At 38.3% G+C, this 24,400-nt stretch overlaps 1 protein-coding gene across 3 annotated transcripts in view; it reads left to right on the forward strand.

Moving 5' to 3' along the window:
- Window positions 1–24,400, forward strand: part of LOC117484974 (voltage-dependent calcium channel subunit alpha-2/delta-1-like) — a 121,355-nt gene that overhangs the window by 67,939 nt on the left and 29,016 nt on the right. For all 3 annotated transcript variants that reach the window (XM_034133505.1, XM_034133506.1, XM_034133507.1), the window contains exons 7-19: window positions 9,687–9,818; window positions 10,755–10,824; window positions 11,300–11,350; window positions 15,057–15,156; window positions 18,685–18,843; window positions 20,111–20,215; window positions 20,310–20,388; window positions 20,836–20,885; window positions 21,054–21,143; window positions 21,801–21,863; window positions 22,966–23,049; window positions 23,158–23,232; window positions 24,209–24,280. In XM_034133505.1, the coding sequence (XP_033989396.1) occupies window positions 9,687–9,818; window positions 10,755–10,824; window positions 11,300–11,350; window positions 15,057–15,156; window positions 18,685–18,843; window positions 20,111–20,215; window positions 20,310–20,388; window positions 20,836–20,885; window positions 21,054–21,143; window positions 21,801–21,863; window positions 22,966–23,049; window positions 23,158–23,232; window positions 24,209–24,280 (1,130 nt within the window). The remainder of the gene's footprint in view (window positions 1–9,686; window positions 9,819–10,754; window positions 10,825–11,299; window positions 11,351–15,056; window positions 15,157–18,684; window positions 18,844–20,110; window positions 20,216–20,309; window positions 20,389–20,835; window positions 20,886–21,053; window positions 21,144–21,800; window positions 21,864–22,965; window positions 23,050–23,157; window positions 23,233–24,208; window positions 24,281–24,400) is intronic.

Genomic DNA, 24,400 nt, shown 5'->3' on the forward strand with positions numbered 1-24,400 from the left:
TCTGAAATGGGCAAATTTGCATAATAAGTACTTGGTAGTTTAAGTACATGTTGATGCCAATACTTTTACTTGAGTAACAATTTGAATACAGGACTTGTACTTGTAACAGAGTATACACTGGTACTTCTACTTTGACTAAAGTACAAGATCTGAGTATTTCTCCCACCTCAGGTCAATGTAAGCTGTTGTAGATTTCTCATTATTAGCTATGTTTTTGGCAATTGTTATAAGGATGGCATTGTCGGTTTGTTTGTGGTTCCACTGTTTGAAAATCTCTCCAGACATTTTTGCTAATGGCATCCTAATGACTTTGGTGACCCTGTGACTTTCCCTCTTAACGCCATCGTTAATGTTTTTTGTCCAGTGACATTTCTGGACAGCCGTTTGATATGTTTCTCAGTAGTTGTTGAGGGAAATCAGAAATAAGATAAACATGTTTCTCTGATTACTTATTTGTTCTACTCCCCTTGCTTCCCATACTGCTGGCACTATTAGGTCTGAGTCCACACTCGCATCAGGCTGGAATAAAGTAAATCACATACACAGCTATAACCTCGTTCCTCCCTTCTGGAGCCTCTCCCAGCATTGTACACAAAGCAGGAAAATACACCCGACATGCCACCGGTCAAACTAGATTTGGCTAACAGTAATTCAATATCGGTCAATAAAAATGCTATTACCAAATGTGGCCAGCCCTCACATCTTTTAGACAAATTTGAGACGTCAAGAGCCAGATAATTGTAGTTGTATTCATTATGACCTTACAGTGTCAAATGTGAAACGGACACTATAGTAACATTTTTGATGGCTTCAGGTACCAGCTTTTCCAACAGCCTTTTGGCATTCATTATTTCTGTGACTTGGAACAACATTGATTGACGTTTTTTAAACAACATTTTCCAATGAATTAAGAATAGCAATATCTTAACATGCGCTTCCTTTAAAGAGATATATTAACTGATGGATGGTTAAATTATTTTTTACACAAACCTAGGGATGGGTATCGTTAAGGTTTTAACGGTACTACTACTTTTATCGATACCGCTTATCGGTCCGGTCTTTTAACGGTACTCTTATCGGTTCTTTTGGAGAGAAAAATGAGGTAAACTAACTATATGTTGTATGTCAGGGACTACGGATGGAAATTAGCTCAAAGCTAAAATCCGGCATATTTACACTTGAAGCATTATTTGTCTAAAGTGTTCATTAATGTGCATTGTCCCTATTCAAATAAACAATTAAATGAAAATTAACAAATTGTGAACAAAACTAACATTGCTTTTTATTTAAATGAAATACATAATATTTCACATCAACAGAAACAAGAACGTTTTAACAAATCATATTAAATAATCTGATGACAGAACTGTAAACAGAATGGCTGAAACTTTAACAAACTAAATAACTCAGTTCCCTCTAATCATTAACCCATGTTTGAATCATTGAGTTAGCTCCGTGTGTTGCTGCTAGCATACATAATATACCTGACGTGGAAACGTTACTCGTGGATGGGGCTACAGAGCTACTAGAGAGACAGTCGGACCCGGTGCATTCCTCCGTCTGAACGTGGTGCACTTTTGCAAGATGTTTAGACAAATTGCTCGTGTTACCGCCCTGACATGCTAAACTCTTATTGCACTTTAGGCGAGACGGGTAAAGTTTAACCACACCTCGGAGCGCGTTCTCTCCGCCATCTCCTCCGTGTGTGTGTGTTGCTGCATGTAGCAGCTGCGTGTGTGTAAACTGCCCCGCCCCCTCGCACACAGGCGGGGGAGAGAGATCTCTCGTCTGGATTGGAGAGATCGAAAATACAAAAAATGACGAATTTTGCAGTCTTTTTGCGTATTAGAAACGGAGTTGGCGACACTAAAACTGCAATATAATGTTTGTGTAGCAATAATACACATGACATATTTTTTAGATGTCTCCAGTACCGATAAAAAGACCGATAACGTCGGAGCTTAACGGTACCACGGCCTTTAATAATTCAGCCCCGGGGCCCGTTTAATACCGGGGCTCGGTACCCATCCCTACACAAACCACACATGCACAATCACACACACACACACATGTCCTCTGGGTAAGCCTCTTTTTGTAGGACACTAATGAGTACAATGTAAGAACAGAATGACACGCACATAAAGACGAAGACATGTCTGGAAGACGGACAGTACACATCATGTCCTTCGTTGCAGACACACAGATTTGGCCTTCAGACAAGAACAGCCATGAGACAAATGAGTAAAACATTTTTTTAAAAAAGGAACATGTGATCTAATAAAATAATCCTAATAAAATGTAGATAAATCCAAAAAAACGATATATGTTTACAGAAATCTAGTATAGCAATGCTGTATTACTGGCCTTTCACACTGCTTAAAGGTCTCCTATCATGCAAAATGCACTTTTTGATGTATTTTATACGGTGTGCCAGGGAACTCACAAAGTGTCAGAAAACAAAACCCTCTCTCTTTTCCTCCGTACCCAAATCTCTAAAAACGGGGGTACAACGGAGCTGATCCAGATTTGCTGCGGATATGACGTATTATCTTAAATGTGGGCTGGCTTTACACCCACGGCCCTATCAGAAACAATGCACAACGTGTTTTGGACGTAATATGGTCTTTGTTTACATTAGCAAGCATCGCTAACACTCAGAGCTAACCTGTACTGGAGAGAGTATGTGTAAAAAAGCAGGAAATAAAAAAAGAAACTCACCTTGTGGTAAACCCGCAAGAGAAAAAGCATTTGAGCTCCATACTGTTTCAAAAATAATCCTTGATGTGGTTTGGAACATGATATGGCATTTAATCACGGCAGCGTTTAGCTGAGTATCTCTGTACAATTTTGAGCAGGCACAAGCTCCAACTCCTATTTTTTTTTTTTTTTCAAGCTAAGGACCCCAAATCAGCAGTTCTCTAACAGGGCTGAAACAGAGGGATATGAGGGATGTCTAAATTGCATGATCTGTTTGGTATTTTGAGCAAAACACATCATAGATATGTTTTTTCTTTTTTTTTTATCTATCTGAGACCCATAATATATGCCTAAAAATAGCATGATAGATCTTTAAAGTGACACTATATAACTAAACATATATCATGTCACATGTTGCAAAGTACATTTAACAACACACAGAATGCAGCATGCATGAAAACAGTTTCCTTGTACCCAGGCATGAGCTAATGGCCTCCTCAGCATTGATTGAGCATTCAATATTCATTTCCGTAATGATCGTCACGCTGGGTTTGCTAAATGCAGTGAACTCTCTCACATGACTTTAATGTCCTTTCACAGCGAGTCACTCCACATAAGTTGGACTATAAATGTGCAGAGTGACGGGCTCTGAGGCGTCTGACTGTGCACACATTTCTATCATTGCCGAGTGGCCAAATGCACCCAGTTATTTTTACAAGCAACAGTTATAAGGATGAACTGGCTGGGGTGTTGGAAGAAGGGGTTGTTTCCTAGTGTGAGTTATCACACAGAATTTTGCTCTCTTTCTGCAACCATGGCCTCTTTCTTTCCTTCTTTCTCCCTCTCTGCCCCTCTCTTTTTGTTCATTCATTTTTATTTGATTTTATTTGCATCAAATCCACTAGCAGGTTTCATTTTCTTCTTTACCTCTTGTGGTTTGTAGCCAGGCAAATTGATATGGTTGTGATTTTATACAATACTAATGATGCTTCTGACTCTTTTTAAAATATATATATATATATATATTTCTTTAATGTGTTCACATTTCAATCACATTTTCGAGATAGAAATCCATTTGCAATGTTTAATTTTCCTATTTCTTTAACTGACCATTTTATAATCTAACTGCAGCTTAAAAAAAATAAAAAGTGATTTAATTTGTCCATAATCACGCAGCCCTACTGGCTATCTGATCTCTTCCAGTTCTCACCCTGGTTCTGGAAGGCAGGGTCTGGGTGGAGCACTATTTGGCAAAGTCTCACAGTGAGGCTGATGTTGGTGTTCCCCCTCTCTTGTCCCCTTCTCTCTTACTCTATCTACAAGGACGGGCTGCCACATTGATGCCACTCCGGCTGGCCAGCACTGTCAGCGTTGCCATGGCGATGTGTATCCGAGTGGGTATGTGTGTGTGGAAGGAGACGCACGTACTTAGACACGCCCTGGTTTCTATCTTGTTGTGTGGAGGAAGGACTTGACTTAACTTGATTAGGGGGCTTTGTCTAGACAAGGCTGGCGTCCTTGTGGCTTTTAGTGATGCTGAAGGAGAGATGTGTCATCCTCGTCTTTAACTGCTGGACACTTTTGTTGCATCCACCAATCCTTTTTCATCCTTTTCCCTTCTCCTTAGTGTGTTTTCAAGTTCCTTCTCCCGACTTTCAACCCTAGTTATTTCGAGATTTCTTGTTCGTTCTTTCCTTCTCCTCTGCAGCTCTAACCCCTCACTAAGTCTTCATCCCTCGCTTCGATGTATTAAGCATATTAATAGTGGGTTGTGTGGAGACAAATGTGCTACTGTCTTTCTCCCCCGCATTAGTCCTGCTGATTTGAAATCTATTCTCCCTGCTGATACAGTGTGGGTGGTCTGACTGGGATTCATTATCTTGTCCGTGTGTCCGTGCACACACACTGGAGATGAATCAGAGTTTGTCTGCGTGTGTGAATTTGTTTGAGAGAGAGAGGGGAAGAAACACTTGGGGTGTGAGAGTCGGCATGTGTGTGTGTCACATCACATTCACCCACTGTACTGTGTGTGGTTTTCATGGCTGTGTGTTCTCGCTCATTAGGCAGATTGGCGTGGACGAGATGAGAGGAGAGCGTCGCGGCCTGGGCATGAGAGCCGAGGCTCGTCTGATGCCCGTTTGCATCAACGCTGTGTGGCACCTGTCAGCCCGAGACACACACACACACTGACGGGCTGAGATACTCTGACACTGTGTGTGTGAGCGTGTGTGTATCGAAGTCACAGACCCCGTGGCAAAGCTCACAGTGTAGAAATTGATTTTTTTTGTTGTGCCACTTGATACACATCCTTTTTTTTATCTATGGTGCTTGCTGCCAAACTCTGATGTATCTTCATCTCTCTCTCTCTCTCTTCGTCCTTATTTCTCTCTTCTTTCAACCTATTACTGTCTTTGTGTCTGTGAACTGTGTCACTGCGACAAGTTGGATGCCTTCCCAGGATGCTGTAATCAGCTGATTGGGATTCCCCTCCATACCATAATGTTCCAAGAGAATGTTTTGTTTAAGCTTACCCTATTTTACCTTTAAATACAACTTTTTAGACAGTGAACGAGATTTCTGCAATGCCACATACTGTACTGTTCTTGGATTCATATGGCATAATGGTAACCAATATTAACAAGTGAGCCCTTTGCAACCATAAAAAGGCTTGACTAGGACTAATTGCTTTTCATCTCAAGCAGCGTTTCTCACCTTATGACCTCGACACCTTTCTCATGCTAAATAAATAGTGTGTGTGTGTGTGCTGGTGTCCCTTCCCTCTGGCCATTGCCGCTGTGTTTTCACACTACTGTACATAATAACTACACTCAAGCCTTATCACCCGAAGCAACTCATAATTTCTCTTAATTAATCACCTAATTTCTTGGTCTCAAACCCCATTCGGGCCGCAACTGTCGTTTTTTTTTTTTGTTATCAATTATTTTGCTCAGGATTTTTTTAATTAACTTATAATCTTTAAGTCTAATAAACATCATAATATCCCAAACGTGATGTCTTAGAATACAATATCTTATTTTGTTCGACCAAAGAATTATGACAAATTTGAGAGGGTGGTATCAGACAACATTTGAATAGTTTTTCTATTCCTGCTTGTAAAATGACGATAAACGATTAATCATACCAATATACCCATCCATTCATCCACTTATGGTTTCAGTCCTAATCACTATATATTGGCACGCACACTTATAATTACCTAATCCATAAGTCTGCATTGTGTCTTTAGCCACTCATGTATTGCACATACTTCTTTCTGACTGCATAGAAAATGCATGTGTTGGTGGAAAGATACATTATGTGGAAGTGTATCTTTTTCATTCTGCGTTGGTGCTCATGTCACGATCAGTAGTGAGTGGCAAAGTATCATCGAGTACAAGACCCCTTCTGATACGATGATTACAGGTTATCACCTCAGCAGCCCCCACCCTGTAATTACTTTCAAAAGCACAGGCGGTTTCAGCCACCGATGACAGGGAGCTCCGCAGGGCATCGCCTGGCACCACGCAGCTTTCTCTCCTCACCCCCTCCCACTGCCGCCCCCTCACCACTCACTGCCAGATACTGGTTGATTTCGGTTTTTTAAAGCATCTACATGCCTCACAGAGAATATTTAGTTACTTTATTTCCATATTCAGTTCACACATCTTTTCCCCCATAAATTATTCATTTGTTTTAATTTCTCATGTGTTAACCATGGGATCTGAATGGTGTGATTTATTGATGCTGGCATGGCTGGACATCTTGGCAGAATTTATTACCAAGACAATAATTTGTCAATCCGCATTTTGGGATTTGTGACCACAGTGTTAAAACATACAAAAACGTACAATGGGTCGCATTTGCAGACCTAAAAAGCTCATTACTGAAACCTGAATTAACATCTTAATAAAAGTCTCACAACCCAATGTATACCAGGAACCTGGAACCTATTAGCTGTTTGGCACCATGCACAAACATGGTAGTAGTATACAGTAGTAAGCTATCTATAAAGTAGTAGTATAGTAAGCTACCTATAGTACCTGTACTATACTATCCATTCCTAAAAGCTATAAATGCTTTTGCATAAACTGTGGAAACTTATTGAACCATTAGCTAACAAGCTTGCTAGCTGTTTTCCTTTATTTCAACTCTTATAACATACATTTGTGTCAATTCAAAAAAAGTCTATATTGAGTCAATCTATGTATAATACTGAGATAAAAACGTCATAGTGAAGTTAAATTAAAAATAAGCTTTTAGATTTATCGTGACTGACTAGCCTAGTCTCCGCTCGCTAGTATGTTAGCTGTTAGCTTGGTAGCTCTAGTATTGATCAACCCTAGAAAAGAGTCCCTACGTCAACAAAGTTAGAACCCTTTAGGCAGGATGAGCATAAGAATTTTGCTGAGCCACCTTGTAGTGTGACCTGGCCATTTAAAGTATTCTATACATGTTGTTCCCCACATGTCACTGTTATGTCACATAATTGCGCTGCACCAAATGCTCAGTGCCAGCTGACAAAATGTAAATGGAAAGCACTGTCCTTGGATTCTTTCTCTCTTTTTACTAATTTTCTTCAGTTTTTCCTCTGATCACTCATTATTTTGTCATTTCTCAAGAGTGAAAACAGAATCTCATTGCACAAAACTAATTTGTAGAAGATTCATAAAAACATGGACATTCTTCTTTTAGCTTGTTACCATCAACACAAACAAAGAAATAAGTTTAGGTATTGGTAATATCCATATTTGTTGCAGTCACAAACACATTAGCCCTACCCCCCAATGTCCCTCAGGCCATGCCCCTCATGACATACGGCTGACTGTGTGTGTGACCTCGAGAAACACACATTGCCACAGAGATGGATCTGTTAACACTACAACAGTGATTTGTTTCAGTATTTAGCTGAAAATGGAGGACACCTTGCCACACTTTCGATATTGTTGCTCGTCAGTGGTGTCTGACCTGCACATCGATCCAGGGTGTGTGTTATGTGGGTCTGCATTCAAATCCCTATGGGATTGTAATGGGTTTGTCAGTGTCACACAGGGGAACAGAACCAATCGACACAGTCAGGAAAACTCGGACACAATTCCCCTGATGGGTTGGTCACTACATTGACTTTGCAGCTGATGGGCAACTGAAATACTGAATGTGAGCTTTCCTTGTTAGTTTACCATTCAGTATGAACGACTATCCTCGGGGAGCACAGAGATCAGGCCTGAACACATTGTCACCACATATCATGGGGATGTTTTGCTCTACAATACCAAAGGGATCAATTCAAAGCCCTGTCTAAAATCTATTTGTATTCAACAATAGAAACTTGATAAAGGAGGCGCTGCAATTGGGTTATGAAGGACAGGGATTGGACCCAAATGCAAACAGATGATGAAGCAGCAGGATTATTTTTTTTTATTTATTTTTTTTTAACCCTTACAGGCATAAAGGATGTTGAATAGTCTTTTGTTTAGGAAGGTTCCTAACTGAGTGAAATGACGTGGAAACATTTAAGTGGCAGCCATGATAAGAGCTGGATTAAATGCTAAGGAAAGGTGCTTCAGTGCTTTCTTTCTTACAAGCGATTCTACAGCAATGAGTTTGGGAGAGCCACAGAGATGTGGGAGATGTGGGAGGTTGAGAGGACAAAAAAAAATGTCTATACTTGGCAGGGCATTGCTTTTCTACTTCGTTAAAGAGTACACTGAGTTTTTCTTGGTGGCAATTTTTCCCTAAAGAGACTAGTACTAACTATACACAACGCCTCTTCCCTCGTAAATTGGCAATATGATTTTTGTTACAGAGGCTCTGTTCCAAATGAAATACAACTTTTCTTTAAAACTCTTTTTACTTTTTGTATGTACTGTAGTTGCCCTTTATGAAGTTCATACTGTTGCATGCGGAATGCATACAAATGAAACACACTAGGTCATGAACTTTGACCCAATTGCTCATATACATTTGTTGCAGTCAGTAGCACAAAAGTTCAACGAGCATCTGTTTCTGCTCTCTCGGCATCTCAGTCGACATATTCTCTGCTGTGCAGGGGATTGTGGGTCAGAAACGCCAGAATATTAAGCTGTCTTTCTTTTTGCAAAAGGCCACCAGAGGCAGTAAGACATCCTGGTATTTATAGCATAATGTACATCTAATATAATCTATTTGGACATACAAAATGTTCTTCCCGCTTACTAGGAGGATAGAATGTGAATTGGAATGCACCCCTTGATACGAGTACAGGCTCTTCACTACCTCCTAGTAATCCCCTGTCTCACCCTGAGGGGTTTTGTTCTTAATTGTTTCTTTAATGCAGTTCATCTCGCAAAAGCACACACACAAAGATGGGGCATCCACGCACACACACACACACACATTCACACAAGTATGACTCATGCACCGCATCAATGTGACGTGCAGCCCACTCTCACTAGCGCTGCCTTTTTGGATCAAACTAGATTGTTGGAGCATTAAGGCAGTAAGAGCCCCTGCTGACAAACAGGTAAACAAATCGTTTACTGTATGTCTGTCCCTAGAGGACCCAGGAGATGATTTTGCCTTATTCCAGAAATATCAAATTGGATCATTCTGTTTTTGCCTCCCTCTCCACTTCATTGCACACTTTTCACCACTGTAGATTTGGTGTGTGTGTGTGTGTGTGTGTGTGTGTGTGTGTGTGTGTGTGTGTGTGTGTGTGTGTGTGTGTGTGTGTGTGTGTGTGTGTGTGTGTGTGTGTGTGTGTGTGTGTGTGTGTGTGTGTGTGTGTGTGTGTGTGTGTGTGTGTGTGTGTGTGTGTGTGTGTGTGTGTGTGTGTGTGTGTGTGTGTGTGTGTGTGTGTGTGTGTGTGTGTGGATAGTTTCCCTTTTTGAACATTGAATTTTCAGATTACATGTTTTTGAAAATTCTTGACATTTTGTGTGAATACTATGCCTTTACTTTTGTACAAACTTGACTCGTTTAAACTGTGTGTTTGTTCGCTGTGTGTGTTACAGCTACCATCATTTTAAACGAGCTAAATTGGACGGAGGCCTTGGAGGACATATTCCGGAAAAACAAAGAGGAAGATCCTTCACTCCTCTGGCAGGTGTTTGGCTCTGCAACCGGATTGGCTCGATACTTCCCAGGTGAGCAGACAAGCAGCCAATGAGGTTAATCCAATAGCCTGCTGACCTTTCTGTGGTCAGTGATGGGGACAAATAAAAATCCCCTAAAAGTTCAATTTCAGCATACATGTATTTCAGAAAGATGCACGCAAAAACAACAATGTGTAGCTGTTGGCTGATTTTCACACCATTCTTTCTTGTGACGTTTGGCTGAGAGGCAAATAATTCATGAATCTCTTATTGAAAAGCCTATAGGTCAATATGGTCATGACCATCTTTCATAATGTTAGGTTTTAAAAGTGTGCACCTCTTAACCTCCTGTTCTTTCTTGTGAAGCACTTTGTGACTTTTATTTCTGTGAAAGGTGCTATACTAAATAAACATATTATATTATTATTAAATGTCAGAAGAGTTCAATTATGAATTGCCTTCTTTAGGTTACAATAAGGATTGCTTAAAATAAATAGTTTGACGTTTTTTTTATCCCGTACGCTTACTAGCTAGATCACTCTTATATCTGTGCTCAAATTTTCAAGATGGCCCCTGAAGGCAATTAGCTAGCTTAAGTTGAAGTCCTGGACTTTGGTTGCCGAATCATAATTAGTTACAATAATTAACTGTGAACCAGAAGTGAACAATGTTATATCTCAGTGTTGTACACATGTATGAAAAGAGATATGTGTTAATTAGTGAGCTGTCAAGTGCTGTTTTTGTTAACAGTTGGCCAAGGCTAGCTTTTTCACCCTGCCAACAGTATTCATATTAAGCTAAGCTAATAGCCTTCTGGTTTTAATTGGACACAAAAATCTACCTCTTCGCTAAAAAGCAAATGGCATATTTCAAATTATTCTTTTAAGATATAAGAAATCCAACAAACATATTCATTAACCAGAAATCTAGGTTTTATATAAAGTAAACATACTTACCTTGGCCAATTTTATTCCTGTCATATCCCAGCATCCCCTTGGATAGACTCGAGCACTTCAGCCAATAAGATCGACCTCTACGATGTGCGCAGGCGACCGTGGTGAGTGTATTGTGGGATGTCCATTATTGTTTTGTGTCTCTAATCACATCATTGTCCGTCATTTCTCTACTGTTTGTCAAGGGCTGACACATAGCATTCAATCTACCTGTGTAATTGTCAAAGGCTACCAAAACAAACGCTTCACTAGTGTCCTAAACATTTTTTTAAATCTGGATGGAAGCCATCAATACACTTTTAACCATGTTATTACAACAGTTTGTTTGTTTATTTTCAAAAATATGAACAGAAATGTCATTAAAGAGTACAAAGGTATGATTGATTTTACATCAAAATGATGTAGAGTGATATTTGTTCAGCTGCTCAAAGAGTGATGAGAGTGCAACATGTACTGTCTCATCACTTTTTTAATGTGCTGAAGATTGTGTTCCTTAGTTTTGACAAAATAAATAACCGCTGTATCCTACATTTGTGTTTAATATCCATGACCTTTACTGTGTGTTTTATTACTCACCAGGTATATTCAGGGGGCAGCGTCACCTAAGGACATGCTGATCCTGGTGGATGCGTGAGTGATTCATCTACAGTCAGATTTGTTCTTTTATTTAGTGCCGGTAGGCTCTGATGCTCATTCTCAGACTGCGCTGTACTCATGGCTGCCTCAGAACTCAAATGACAAACAAAAAGCAGTCAGTGTATCAGGCGACTTCATCATTTACAGTCCAATTGGTTCTTCCTGTGATGACTGATGAGTTACATACATTAAAAGTTTAGAGTTAGAAGATGTTTAGGGAGCATTCCGGATCCATATCTGTAACGACAGCAGTTCAGTTTTAGAGAACTTAAGATAATTTCTAAGAAACAAACAATATTACCTTTTTCCAGTGGCGAGCCGTGAGCTTTATACCTAGGCCCTCTGACCCCCACCCCTTCCTTCGAAAAAAAAAAAAAAAGTTATTACGTCACAGCGTATACTTCAGCGGAATATCAAAACAACGGCCCAGGGTGCAAAACGCATCAATGACAGCGACCCTCTACCACACAAAACAACACCTGTGAACCCAATTTGTGTTCTTTGACATTGAAAATGATATTGCATTGTGTTTGTTACTTTCGTTGCAGTTGTATGTCTTAAGTGTAATTTGGCATGCTTTTATTTTGAAGGCGAGTTCACGCTGTTGACAGGAAGTTGTTGTTGCTATGGAAACAAGAAAAGTTTCACAGCGGGCGGAACTTGTCATCTAGTCCGCGATAATAAAACCCACCCATTTAGAGGGAAGATATGATTGGTCAATTGTACTGTCATTTGACATTACTCTCTCGTTCAGTTACTATAGCGGGCCCTCTGTGAATCGCAGAGAGGGCCAGGTGAGCTTCTTTCATGTAACCCACATTCAAACAGAGACTGAACAGGCAGATTCGAAGGATTTATTTATTTGGAAATGTTATTTTATTAAATCAAGTTTTTTTTCGGTAAAACTAATGAAAAATATAACAAAAATAATATTAAAAAAATATATATTTTAAAAAAATATATTTTTTTTTAATGTTTTTAAATATTTTTTTTTTTAATATCTTAGGCCCTCACAGAGGGCCTAGAGGGCCCTGATGGCTCGCCACTGCCTTTTTCAGATTTCCCAGAGTCCATTTCAAAACTGAAATAAGGGTTTTATTTCCCATATTTACCAAAGCCAAACATTTAAACCCCTTTCCAATTCAGGTTAAATAGAACCGCAAACCTACCAACAATGAACATAAAAAGTTCATATTTTAAGTCAATTCCACCAATTTGTGTGTAAAAAGAAGTGTACTTAAAGGTGGGGTAGGTCATTTTGGAGAAACCAGCTCGAGTGCGCTAGAATTTGAAAATACACAGCCGGAAAAAATCTGCCACTTCCTTACAGAGCCCCTCCTCCAACACACATGAACGCGCACATGACCAATGAGGGCACGAGATAAGTCTGTGCACAGATGGAAGGCTGACAGGCAGGTAGGCCATCCAGTTATTTTAGCCGGGCCGGCTAAAATCATTGGTCGTGCTTTTTACAGTACTACGGCTTCCACAGATGACATTTTTTTATGGATCTTTTGTCAAAGCACTTAAGATATTCATTGCTATCGGGATGTTAAGAGCATTCCATGGAATATAACAAAAAGTGTATCTCGAGCCGGTTTCTCAAACTTACCTACCCCACCTTTAAGGATAAGGAATTCAATATTCTATGTTGTATTTTAGTCAATGTGATGCTCTGAAAATAGTAAATACAATAAGTAATTAATATTTTTAATTATTCACCACGACCAATATCACTTAATTTTTCTGAATATGTGTTGCTTGTTTCTATAAATGAGAGTTTCAGGGCTTCAGTTTCAGGAAATGTTGCCTACATTTGCAGCTCTTATTAAAGCTCTGGAAGTTGTCACCCAGGGGATTTATGAGGCTTATTGGATATTAAAAGCTGCCTCCGTTACTCTTTGGTGAAAATAACATCTCGTTCCTGTTTTTGTCCCTATGCCTTTACGTGCAAGAACAAATTAAGTTGCATTTTACAGATCCATTGGTGCATGGTCCCCATCTTGTTTAGCAATAATATATAGAATATTATTAAAGGAGCCTTCTCTTAATAATGAAGTGATATTTTACATTTTATGCTAGTATTCACAATCTGTGTGCACGTCATTAGCCGATAAATGGCGATGGCACTTAACTCATGTCATTAACCCAGATTACCTATGATAGAATTTTTGTTAACCTGTTAAGCCCGGCAGCCCCCGCCCGCGAAACTGTGTCTCAGGGCTTCTTAACATTTAACAACCTATTAATGTGTCATACCCACTTAACGGGAAGAGACTCAGCTAACTGACGATATGAACCATTTTTAGCTAAACAAAACACAACTCTAACGCCAAGCCTCTGAATTATTACTAAGCGAAGACCTCACGGTAGAAATACTTTATTACTTATCAGATCTGCACAAACAAGATATCAGATTAAAGCTGATATTCCACAGATTCTAAAGGTATAAGTATCATCACTGAAAAACTCAGGGCATAGAAGGCAAACCCAGACGACACACAACGTAGCTTTACGGGACCAAAACGGAAAATAAGTCTTACCTTTGCTGTTTTCTAATCAAAAGTTGTGTTCAATGGCATTTAAATGCATAAAATGTCTCTGTGTCACTTTGAAATGATTACTGATAATCCATCTTCATATTTATGGCAAAAAGCGTAGTTTTCAGTTTTCAGAGCGTAACATAGCTTTCGGTTTGGGCAAGCTGCGTGCGCATCACTCTCACTCCACAATGGTAACGTGTATGTGGATTTAAGAACTTCCCCTTCGATTCTATTGGCTCTAACCGTTCAAAAGAGGTGTCAATCATCAAAATCGACCGAGGGGGGCCAGAGATATGGCAAATCCACCAAAATGACCCCAGAAGTGTTTGTTTTTTTGCTAAATCTCTCTAAAAAGGTCAAATGTCACTTGTTTTGCATCAATCTTGATACAGGGTACTTATTATATGTTATAGTTTGGATTCCTAAAGCTTTTAGTCTACTATCCCATCATTCAAGGGTGGTTTTCACTATAAGTAATGTGTTTTTTTTTTGGATGGACACTATCATTTACTATGTTCAATCTGAATTTACTTTAAAATAAAAAACATTCTATATTGATTCTGACTTTTCTACATCCAACTCACAGGTTTATCATTGCTTTGAGAAAAATGATTATTAATTTACCCCTTTTAGAAGTGAAGATATAGTAATTTGTTCTGGGAATGTCATTTTCGAGCCTGAGACCTGAAAAACAGGCTCCGGGCTTAACAGGTTAATGTAATAAATGTTCCCATATCTAGCCTGCTTGTTAATGGAAGAAACTTGTAGTCACGAGGTCTCTGCCTTTAACGCGTGAATAGTTTATTTTCCTCTACTTGTGCAGAAGGCTTTACAGATGGCAATGTCAGTTGTTCAGTCTGTTCAACTTTTTGGCACATAGTAAGATATCTCGCCAACTTATTGCTATTTTTTTAATATTCATGTTTTAGATCAGGTTCAGTTGTCTTGTACACAAGATATCAAAAGGCAAATTAACAGATGGTAATAGTCTTTCTTTAAAAAAATCGACTTAATGTTAATATATCCATCTATCCATTTTCTTATCTAGCTGTGCTTACAAAAGAATAGAGAGAACCACAGATGAAAAGTGTTTTTATACATACTATGGTAAAAAAACGTTCGGATAAAACACAAATCATCTTTGTTCCATACTGCAGGAGTGGCAGTGTATCTGGTCTCACCCTCAAACTCATCAAAACGTCCGTCAGCAAGATGCTGGAGACCCTTTCTGACGATGACTACGTGAACGTTGTCTACGTGAGTATTTTGCTATAAAAATACTTGCCTTTGTATCTCTTTAAGTAACTATTTTTCTTTTTCATAGTCCTTTCTATGAAGTTCTTATGATTCTGTATATGTATTGAAATTCCAGGTTGCTGAATGTTAATGTGGACGTATGTTTGGCTTGGCTGTTTGAGTAGCTGTACTCCAGCGGTTTGAGTCATTGGTTTAAACATGGCAGTGACCTTTTGAGTGACTTAATGTACCGCACATGGATGGATTGTTATTATGGCTTGGCAGGGATGCATGCATGCGTGTTTGCTCATTTGTGTCACTCAAAGTATCTTTGTGTACAGTATATATAGCCTATTTATGTATAGTAGATGAGTGTTAGTGTGCATGTGTGTCTATGTATGAGTCAAGAACATCAGAGCCGAATCCATATATGTGTGCCTAATAGAGCGCACATATGACGCAGCTGGAGCAAACCCTGAAATGCCACAAGATAAGTCTGATAAATGAACGTGTGCTGTATTTGTGACCCATATTTGAATCTGTGGCATGAAATGGAAAAAGGCCCCTGTAGAAATCTCAGGCACCAAAGCATTTACTGACAAGGGGATTGAGGCAATATTCATCCATCATAATTTAAAGCTCTATTGCAGGCTTTATAAGTCAGATTCATACCTCCTCCCAATAGTAGGTGTGTGAAGAAAAATAACCGGTGGTACCAGTGGTTATTTCTTTCTATTAGAAGAATAGTAGTAGAAATATATTAAAGGCACACTAGAAATCATTTTCAAGACTACATTTTTGCTAGAATTAAGTCTATGTTACTAGGCAGCCATCAAACTGCCGCTGTCATAGCTTGTGTAGGATGGCTAATGTTGTTAGCTATCTAAAGGACACATTAATATGTATTTTCTGGTGAAACAAGACTGAAAATAATTAACCACTAAATGTTCTTTGATAGAAAGTTTTTAAAGTTTTCAAATACTATGGGAAACTTGCCTGATGGCTTTCTTGTGTAGAGTTAATTAGAGTTACAGCTAGCAACCGCTTAGCTTAGCTTAAGATGGAAAATGTATTTGTGAAAAATGAGTGACCTTCAGAGCTGAGGGTAGTCAGATTTTGTCTGGACAGAGCAAGGCTGGCTGTTTTCTTATCTGTGTCTTTATGCTAAGCTAGCGTGTTGCTGGCTTTCTATATTTACTGTTCAGAAAAGATGGTGGTGTTCTTCTCATAGGGTAGGTCCCACACATAAAAGCGTCTTTTCTTACAAAATGTTACATCAGAAAACAACATTTCCTAAATCAATATATTTGTTTCTCATAAAAAAAAAACTGTATATACCTCTAGCATACAGGTGGTTTGTCTGTCTGCAATCCTCAACTCCACCAATAATGCCCAATTTGCCAACTTTTAAAAACGATATACATTTATATGAAATATCTCACTTGAGTTGCTTGCATCTTTGGCATACTGTGTACATGCTTATTAGGATAAACTGGCACTATTCTTATTTGCAACCCATGTTCGTAATGGGAGTGAGTATTAATGCACTTTTCAGTTGGCTTTCTAAAATGAATTACATTTCCTTTACTTCCTCTAATAAATGGTTTATGTTTGTGTTCGGAATATTCAATTTAGCTAAGTGAAAGGGCTTCAAGTTAATGAAATAAGGCAGCAATGTAATACGTTTATTGATTGCCTCAAGCTCAGTTCTTCCACAATAATGTTGAAGCTTTTTGAATGTAAAATCTGTTATAACCCTTCATAATAAAATAGTAAACTTAATTAATGATTTCAGCCTTAATCCCTTCCTGAGGATAACCTTTAACTGTTTGTATAGTGAATTCAAATGTAATTAATTCAAAGGGTTATCTGTAGGTCAATATATCTTAATGACCCTATGAGGATTTTGTGCTGAGGTGACACACAAAAACCAGAGAAAGCTAAAACAATTTCATACAACTCTTTGTGTATGCATCGAAATGTATGCTGTTACAACGGAGAACAATTATCCTGACAATTTGAGACGTTTAGTATAAGAACACAGATATGAATAGCACACCTACAGACAGTATGCTGTCCTGCTGAACATTCATCACTTTATCTAGCATATTTTAAGATGTGTACTATAAGGCAGATGAAGTTCAAACACACCATATGGGTGGGTGTGTGTAGGTGTACATCTTTTTAAAGGAAATGTCTTGGCAGTATTTGTCCCGTAACTTAGGCTAACATGTTGGAAACAGTCATTATGAGTGAATAAAGAGAAAAAGCCAAGCTAATTGTTTGAAAGTTTATCCTTAGCTTGTAGAGGCTGGCTAATGGGTTTATTGTCATCTTATATAATTATGCTATAATCATTACAAGTAGAATGAACATTCCATCTTGCTTAAGTGAATAACTTTTCTGTTTCTGCACCTAGAATATTTGGGCTACTTTGCCCGAATAACACTAAGTATAACTTTAACTATGTTATAGTGCTAGCTGTCTTTCAGAAGCTAAAAGTCACCTCGAAAATGTCTTTCCTTGTAGCTCCTTATTTCATTGTACTCAGAGAATACACAGTTGAATCTCTTACAAGTACCATAATTCACTATAGACTTAGACAAGCAGAAAGCTACTATGTAACCAGCCGGGCAATCCAAGTAAAAGGTAATATGGTAAAAGTATTTGAGATAAATGATGAGCATCTGCAGATAGTTTACAATATCTGTTGCTAGAAATAACTGAAGTACTGTAAAAAAACAGTATCTGTGCATCTGGTGTGTCGGTAGTTGTTTGAAAGTGTGTATTAGTGTGTGTGTTTTGCAAATTATCATGATTTGAAAGCTGCAGTCAAGGCCAAGACAGATGTTGGGTATTAATGAGCCATTTCCCTGTCCTCTATAGATGCTGTGAGTGCATGTGTTTGCCGTGTGTGTCCCCACTACGCTCTGATACAAGAATGTGTGTCACCTCGTATCCCCACTATGCCACAAGTACAAGTGTGTTTGTATTTGTGCATGACATTATAAGGTTCCATCTGCTCCTCCACATTAACGATTCACAAATATTAAACTGCGGACACTTAACTTGTAGAGATGTGTACATATATTTGTAACCGGTCACATTAATGTTTGTCTCTACAGCGTAATCCCTCAATAATCTAAATGTATGTATTTTTACTTCCTTATGCCACTGTTTTCACATCCCTACCTGCTCTCCTGCCAATCCTTCCTTCTGCTCCTTTAGATCCCTTCGGTCAGTGCAGAGTTTTGATTAAAACTGATTTAATTTCACACATGACACCATTTTGCAAAGCCAAGAAGCGTTATTGAAGCAGCTCACTCTATAACATGTGTGTCAATACATTCTGTCGATAATTACATACTTTGTTTGAAATAAAATGGAATCAATTTAATCTCTCTCTTAAAAAAAACCTCAATCCGATAAGTTTAAGGGACACCGCATGCCTTTGTTACGAAAGGGAAAACAGGCCACATATTTAACAGGAAATATGTGCAAGTGCCTTCCCTCCACTTCCCGTCATCCCTCCTTCCCTCTTCCCTCCAGTTCAATGACAAGGCAGCGTATGCATCGTGCTTTGAGAACCTGGTGCAGGCCAACGTGCGCAACAAGAGGGTGCTGAAAGATGCCGTGAAGGACATCACAGCCAAGGGAATCACCAACTACAGGGGCGGCTTCGAGCTGGCCTTCGAGCAGCTCGCACAGGTAAAGTGTCGGCGTGGGCGGGCATGTTGGAAATTATGTGTGGTTAACATCAGAATCAGAATAACTTTATTCGTCCCACAGATTTACATTGTTACAGCAAGTAAAGAGACAGCTAATTAAAAATCATGCCTTATAATATTATAGATAAAAGTAGAGATTACACCCTTTACAAACTACACATCCAGTACCAGTACAATTATTTGAAAAAATATATGTGTAGCATGTGTAAAGTTGTAAAATATTAGCCAGATTAGATTAGATATTATTAGATTAGATTTAAAGGTGGAAGTTATTTTTCAGATGTATTATTACACAAGTTGATTTGTCTAACTAATCTTAGCTAACCTTAAGCTGTCTTTGGCTCTTTTCTGCTGTAACAGTTTAAATGTCCCCTCTGTGGGACTAATAAAGGGATTCAGATTCAGATTCTGAGGGACAGCCACCAGTAATAATATGAAGCGGTGTCTGTATATATATTGCAAATAAGTAGTATTGCACAACAGGTGTTATAGTCTTTGTTTTTATGTCTACCAGGGGCCATGGTGGTTGTAGACCATAAGGGAGTAGGAGTACATGTTCAGTGGGTGGTGGTAGGAACAGTATGTTTGGGTGGCTCTGTCAATCTGTTGTTTGATTATTTTATCCAATAATTTCCCTTGGAGTTTGAAAACCAACTCAGAGACTTGATTAAACCCTTCGAAATCTAATCAAATGTGTTCATTTAATTTAACACTTGCATTCAATTATGAAAATAATGAAGGAAAATAAGACTCAACCCTGGTGGTGTTCTAATAAAGAGTGAGTATATGTCGACCTCTTATGGTCGTTTTGTGCATTACAGAATCTTAGAATATAGATAGATACATTATTTATCCCAAGTTGAGAAATGATTTTGTCACAGCAGCACTTTGAATAGAATAACATGCAAATAAAATAAAGATACACATTACAAAATTAAAACTATATATACATATTCTCAATCAAAAATACCTTTATTCAAAGGAGTATCTAAACATTATAAATTATACAAAATAAATGGAATGCTTTTTAATATACTAATTTGCTGAACATTCACAGTACACATAGCTGTGTAAAAGCTAACGTTTCCCTGCCATCTTCTGTACTTGCATAAAAAGGAATGAGCCTTGAAGTCTTCTTGCAATTACATCTTCAGCCTGCTCATAATTATTAAAGTATGTGTTGTTATTCAGTCTACTTGGTTAAATAGTGCTTGAAATGCCAACATTTTTGCCTTTGTATCCCCTAGACGAATGTGTCAAGGGCAAACTGTAACAAGATTATCATGCTGTTCACTGACGGAGGAGAAGAGAGGGCAGAGGAGATCTTTAAAAAATACAACCCCAAGCAAGCGGTAAGACTGTAAAACACAAGATGTTTAGAAAGTACAATATAGCAGACTTTGCTTTTTATCATATTCAGTGTTTTATGTTTGTTCTTCTCCTCAGGTGCGCATCTTTACATTTTCAGTAGGTCAACACAACTATGATAAAGGACCAATACAGTGGATGGCCTGCGCTAATAAAGGTATTTAACATGCATCACATTTCTGAATTGATCAATGGGCTCACTAAAGTCTGCATGTGGCAAATACATTGTTTATCTGAGTTTTTCTTGTAGATTTATGACTTCATAATCTGTTCGTTTTATTGTAAATGTACCACTTTAATTGCAGAGAATATCAACATGTTTCACTTGCAACCTAAAATGGCCTTTGTATGCCTTTTGCAGAATTGCCCTTGAATTTAATTTCAAAGTTTATTTTTAGTCCACCTTAAATTAGAGGTTGCTGCTTGCTTTTCAGTACAATTCCTATTTTCATTACGTACATTGCCCACCCCAGAATAGTACTACTAGATACTAGATATGTATGGTTATAGTCTCTTGCTAAATACATAAGATGTGGAATGTCCTCCTAATGCAGCTAATGTTTTTACAATGGATGTTAGAATAAAGGTTTTGTCTATTTCTCAGGGTACTACTATGAGATCCCATCTATAGGAGCAATCCGGATCAACACCCAGGTAAACTACAACACTTCAATAAATACCTGTGTGTCAATAAATGGCTGCTACTTCACTTATCTCTCTCACCCTGCTTTACTTAACCAGTTGTGTGTTATGCCCTCTTGTGGTGGAATGACTGAGGTGCACATAGTAAATTATAACTGTAGTTCTCATCTTTCTCTGCAGGAGTATTTGGATGTGTTAGGCAGGCCCATGGTGAAGGCTGAAAAGAAATTCAAGCAGGTTCAGTGGACCAACGTCTACCTAGATGCTTTGGTAAGTCCGTATTATAACAGAGATGCAATCTGTTTTCTGTCTGATGAAGGATTCCAGATCCTTTGGTATGTCCGTATTATATCAGAGGTAAAATGCATGTTATTACAAAATAAGCTTTGAGAAAACAGTCGGAAAACAAAGTGACATTTGTGCCCAAATGTGGAGCTCATCAAGAATAAGCATGATCTCTGTTTTCTATCTGATGAAGGATTCCAGATAAGTGTTGCTCAATTGATTAAACATGTTCTGTTTGTCATTGCAGTAAACACATCTTCAACTCCAGGCGTGTTTGTGAAAGGGCTGATTCACTTTATTTAAAAAATGCTCAACCGATCAGTTTCTTGTGGTGCTTAAGCTTCTGTCAAGACTAACTTTGTAGATAAGAAAGCAGTCTGGTAAACTGAGCCAAACGGTTTGGATATTGTCATTCATTTCACTGATAAGACGCTGTCAAAGTGTGTGACTGTATTGACCTCGTCACCACCAGAAATATGTCTGTTTTTTGTTACGGTAAACATATTTTTTTAAAGTTTGAGTTGCTTTTTGTCTCATTCACAAATAGATAACACAATATGTGGTATTTTGTGAATGTATGCCATAAATATGAAGGATTTGCCTTTAATGTTTATTCCATATGTTGTGTGTTTTATCTTCCAGGAACTCGGCCTGGTGATTACTGGAACTCTGCCAGTCTTCAACAAAACCAACACAGGCTCAAAGGTAAACAAGAGACTGCTTTTGATCCTTATTTTTACTAATTTCCTATAGATTCTGGTTAACTCCTTTATCTCGTTTTTGTTAGTACTGTTTTTCCTTAAAGATTTTTCTATAAAGACATTCTATTGTTACAAAGCATACTCAAAATAGGATAATAAATAGAACGATAAAATAATAAATGAAATAAAAATAAAACTGATGAAATTAGATTTGTCACAGATGTAGAGATTATTTGTGTTTAAACCTCACCCATTTTACCCGTCTTTCTTCAATCATATCAGTTTAATATCTAAATCTCATGGTTTCCTTTTCAGTTCCAAAACCCTTCCAGTGCTAGTCATTTCATTTATGATCGTCTAAGCTGATCCTTGTAAAATGATTGCTACTGGAATAAGCAGGAGTCTTTCTTCTTGATCTCTTTGGGAATATTGTTCTGATAGCTGTTCAAAAGAAACAATGGTGGATTCAGTATAATAAACATGCTCATTACCAGATTATTTTTCTTGAATCACTCCACTAACTGACTGACTCAATTTCCTCCGTCTGACATTTTGACATGGTGGGTGAATTTAAGTCTGCGGTTTACTCACACACAACCGACTAAAAATCAAACGTGCAACATGAATGGTCTATTTTCAATAATTGTTGTATACTTTACTTTTATCCTCCTCTTTCTTGTGGCTCTTCTTTATGTCCTTTGTTGATGCTGAGGTCCCTCGGAGCTCTCCCACGTGCCTCCACGGGAAGATCATCTAGCGTAGCAAAAATCAAAAGGAGATCAAACCCGCACATCAGAGAGACAAATGATCCAGTAGCTAAGTGTTTCAAGATGAGTTTACATGTCTACCTCGAGGGACTCGGGGTTACCTCCGCTCGGGGTTACCTCCGCTAAAACGAAGCCTGGAAATGCCTTGTCAGTGACTCATGGCGAAAGTAAAGCTTTTGGGAATGAGACTGTCCAGATTTCTTTTGCACCCCATTTCCTTGAAATCATTCAGAGTGCACAGAGGGACTTGACTCATCCAGAAAGAACAACAGGACTCTTACAGTGTCTCGTTTTAACCCTGACTTTCTCTCTGCTTTTCCCTTGTGGTTTTTCTCTCAGAAAACTCAAAACCAGCTCATCTTGGGGGTAATGGCTATTGATGTCTCCCTAGAAGATATCAAGAGACTGACGCCTCGCTTTACTGTAAGAGCTAAAAAAAAACATAGAGGAAACAGCCTTTTTAAACCGTAGATGTCATGGTTTTCACCTAAAACATGCATAACGTTCTCTCTAATTCCTTTTTTCCTGTAGTTTGGACCAAACGGCTACTACTTTGCCATTGACCCCAATGGATATGTGCTGCTCCACCCTAATCTCCAGCCACTGGTAGGAAAACTTGACATTGTCTTTTTCTTGGGACCGTCTGGTTGCTTTGATAAAACAGAGTGATTTTATAATATACGTCGAACTGGCACAATAAAACAGATGTCAGTGACAGTCAACTAGCTTTTTAGACTGAGAAAGCATTTCTGTAATGTAATGTAATGTAAAGAAAGCATTTTGCACCTCTTAAAAAAATCCTATTACATAATACGTAGTTTTTAGCTTTAATAAAGTCTACAACATTCAGATAATTAATGTAGCAGCAAGAATTATTTTCTTTATATAGATGAAGTGAGTAGCATAGTTAGATCTGTTTCCCACCTTTGCTGTTGTTTGCACTGTTAGCACCATTAGCATGTAGCCTAATTGTTGTTAGCCGTTTGGAGGCAATCCCACGATCAAAGATACTCGCTGAATTTCCTATTTAGCTTCTTTAACAACCCAGTAGGATACTGTGTAACACAATTATTAAGTGTTGTGTTGTCAAATTCTTATTTTCTTTTACTGCATAGCAGCTATGATTTACGCATTAACCTGATTTAGCATAGCATATGCAGAGACAATTTTAGCCTTAATTACCTCACTGATTTTGTTTGTGTTATTTGGCTGACTTATCCTTTCTTGTTCTAAAATGTCCCAATCATGTGTGTCTCGGGTAATGTGTGTTGAAACATAGCAATATGTTTCTCATTGACCTTCCAGAGTTGTGTTCTTCTTGTAAATTCCGCATGCACACATTGGCCACAGATGAAAACAACCATAGAATTAAAATTATTAAGACTTTCAAAAGTCTGTGTCATGACATCAATTTGTCTATAATTAGTTCCCTATTCGGGTCTCCAAAAATGTCTGAATCAGTGCTTTGCAAACAGAAGATCAATAACTGATGTGTATTGTTCAATTGTTCTCCTTTGTAGTTATAACCAACCGGCTATAAATTATTGTACCACATACTAATTGCCTGCATTTTCTTATGTAGACTGCCAAGTTTCATGAACCTGTTACACTGGACTTCCTGGATGCAGAGCTGGAGAATGAGATCAAAGTGGAGGTTTGGAGAATAGATTAATTAAACTCTAACGATTCCATGACCTCAATCAGAAACAATAGCAGTGTAATTTCTGCATTTAGTCTGATTGTCTTTTCTTAACCTTTTTAAATTGGTTGATTT

Source organism: Trematomus bernacchii, unplaced genomic scaffold (assembly GCF_902827165.1).
Source record: "Trematomus bernacchii unplaced genomic scaffold, fTreBer1.1, whole genome shotgun sequence".
NCBI classification, from domain to species: Eukaryota; Metazoa; Chordata; class Actinopteri; order Perciformes; family Nototheniidae; genus Trematomus; species Trematomus bernacchii.